The 2,710-nt window shown below is 62.4% G+C and overlaps 1 protein-coding gene across 1 annotated transcript; it reads left to right on the forward strand.

Annotated features, from left to right (window-relative positions):
• Positions 1 to 10: 10 nt before the first annotated feature.
• LOC104914393 lies at positions 11 to 2,377 on the forward strand. Its single transcript, XM_010723824.3, has 2 exons — positions 11 to 1,355; positions 1,443 to 2,377. The coding sequence occupies exons 1-2, from the start codon at positions 1,148 to 1,150 to the stop codon at positions 1,907 to 1,909; spliced, it is 675 nt and encodes a 224-aa protein (XP_010722126.1). The 5' UTR covers positions 11 to 1,147; the 3' UTR covers positions 1,910 to 2,377.
• Positions 2,378 to 2,710: the final 333 nt, after the last annotated feature.

The raw sequence follows: 2,710 nt of genomic DNA on the forward strand, positions 1-2,710 counted from the left end.
CCGCTGCGTCCTCACCCCACGCTGCCCGCTGACCCTCACCGGCCGGCTGCGCCCTGACCGCGACCCAGCGGCGTCCCCGTCCCCGCCCGCCCGTGTCCTCATCCCATCCCGGACCCGTCCGTGCTCCATCGCTGTCCCCATCCGATCGTGTCCCATCCTGGTCCCCATCCCAGCTGCATCCTGACCCCAAGATGCCCACACCCTGACCCCAAGCTGCACCTCACCCTCTCCCATCTGCATCCCAGTCCCACCTCAGCTGCATTCCTGTCCCCGTCCACTTGTGTCCTAATGCCACCCCAACCCCATCCACGCTCTCTCCCGGCTGCATTTCGACCCCAACCATCCGCATACACCCTGGCCCAGCTGCATCCCAGTCCCCATCCACCCATGTCCTCATCCCACCCTGGATCCGTCCCGTTCCCATCCAGAACCAATCCATCCACATCCCAACTGCATCCTGACCCTGAACTACCCATATCTTTTTACCTGGTGGGGGCTGACGGGAAAGCTGGGGAGGAACTTTTGATGAGGGCACATCGCGACTGGGTGAGGGGAAATGGCTTTAAACTGGAAGAGGGGAGATCCAGACTAGATATTAGGAAGAAATACTTGACTGTGAGGATGCTGGGACAGGCTGCGCAGAGGGGCTGGGGGTTCCCCATCCGTGGGGGCAGTGGGGCCAGGTGGGATGGGGCTTTGAGCAGCCCGGTGTGCTGGGAGGTGTCCCTGCTGGCAGTGGAGTGGGAGGAATGAGATGCTCTTGAAGTTCCCTTCTGACCCAAACTACGCTGTGATCCAGCGATTCTGGCTGCATCCCTGCCTCCATTCAGCCCCAACCCAGCTGTATCCTGATCCCATCCCAATCCCATCCCATTTGTGCCCCAGTCCCATCCCAGCTGCCTCCTGACCCCGGTCTGCCGTCACCTTGACCCCAAGCTGTCTGCATCCTGACCCAATCCCAGCTGCACTCGTCCCCGTCTGGATGTGTCCACCCTGATCCTATCCCGATCCTATACCAGTAGCATCACAGCCCCATCCCAGCTGCATTTGAGACTGGCCCTGACTGCATCCTGACCCCAGTGTGATCCCATCCCTTCTTGCGCCCTGACCCCCTCCTGCCCTCCCCAAACCCAGCCTCTCCTTGGATATGACCCCCATTGCTCCTTTCACCCTGGGAGCTCCTCTCAGTGGGACGCGGGGTGGGGATGGGGCTGCGAGGCCCCGCTCCTGCCCTGCTGCCCCTAAGGCTTCCGAGCCGCCTCCCATCAACCCCCCTCTGCAGCCCCCCAGCTTCAGCCCCTTCCTGCAGAGCGACTACAGCGTGGCACTGCGCTGCATCCGCACACTGGTGGCAGGTAGGGGACAGGATGGGGGACGCAGCCCTGACCCCGTCTGCAACGACCCAGGGGGGTTTGATGGCCACCGCCTCCCCCCCTTCTCAGCCAGCAGCTTCACCAAACCCACGGTGCTGACGGCCGCCTCCACCCTCACCTTCATACCCGAGGAGCTGGCAGTTTTCTGCCGGGATTTCCGTCTGCTGCGCTTCCACTTCCCAGAGAACGGGCTGGGGCTGCAGGCGTTCCGGGTGAGGGGATGGACGGCGTTCGGGGCGGGGGCTCATGTATGGTGTCGGCCCCGGGCTCCACGCTGCAGGTGGCCAAGGCCATCGCACGAGTGTGGGGATTGGGATGTGGGATCGGAATGGGGCTGGGATGCAGCCTGGTTAGGTTTGGGATGGGGCTGGGATGGGATTGGGATTGGGATGCAGCTGTGTGGGGGCTGGAATAAGGGCAGGGATGCTGTCGGCTTGGGTCATGTTGTAGAGAGATTGGGGTCGGGATGCAGCTGGGATGCACTGGGTTGGAGCCTGGATGGACTGGGATGGGATCAGGATGGTTGTGGGGTATGATCAGGACACAGGTGGGTGGGGACAGGGACATGGCTGGGATGGGGCAGGGTGCATCGGCTCGGGCTGGATAAAGGCAGTGATGCAGCTGGGATAGTGTCAGGCTGCAGCCAACTGGGGTCAGGATGTGTGCAGCTTGGGGGTCAGGATGCAACTGGGATGGGATTGGGACAGGCTGGGATGCAGCTGAAATAGGAGCAGGATGTGGCTGGGATGGGAGCGGGATGCAGCTGGGTTGGGGATGGAATAAGGGCAGGGATGCTGCCAGTTTGGGGTCAGAGTGTGGGCAGACTGGGATCAGGATGCAGCTGGGACGCACTGGGATTTGGCCTGGATGGGACTGGGATCGGACCAGGATGGGTTCAGGATGGGTCTGGGATAGGACCAGGTTGGGATCGGGATAAGAGTGAGTGGGGACTGGGATGCAGACGGGATGGGGCTGGATGGAAATGGGATGGGGCTGGATGGGACTGGGACGCACTAGGATGGGGATGGATGGGAACAGGGACGCACTGGGATGGGGCTGGATGGGACTGGGACACACTGGGATGGGGCTGGATGGGAACTGGGACGCACTAGGATGGGGCTGGATGGGACTGGGATGCACTGGGAGGGGCTGGATGGGACTGGGATGCACTGGGATGGGGCTGGATGGGACTGGGACGCACTGAGATGGGGCTGAATGGGACTGGGCCACACTGGGATGGGGCTGGATGAGGACAGTGATGCAACCAGGATAAGGAGCCACGTGGACACCACAATGGCAGATGAGGTTGAGGATGGGGGCAGGGGGGCACACAGAAT

The sequence above is a fragment of the Meleagris gallopavo genome, chromosome 27, assembly GCF_000146605.3.
Source record: "Meleagris gallopavo isolate NT-WF06-2002-E0010 breed Aviagen turkey brand Nicholas breeding stock chromosome 27, Turkey_5.1, whole genome shotgun sequence".
NCBI classification, from domain to species: Eukaryota; Metazoa; Chordata; class Aves; order Galliformes; family Phasianidae; genus Meleagris; species Meleagris gallopavo.

Bases quoted from the DNA above. Each gene is read 5' to 3' on its own strand.
- LOC104914393 (XM_010723824.3), top strand. From the start codon at position 1,148: ATGACCCCCATTGCTCCTTTCACCCTGGGAGCTCCTCTCAGTGGGACG. The intron at 1,356-1,442 runs GTAGGGGACAGG...CCCCCTTCTCAG, and splicing joins CATCCGCACACTGGTGGCAG to CCAGCAGCTTCACCAAACCC.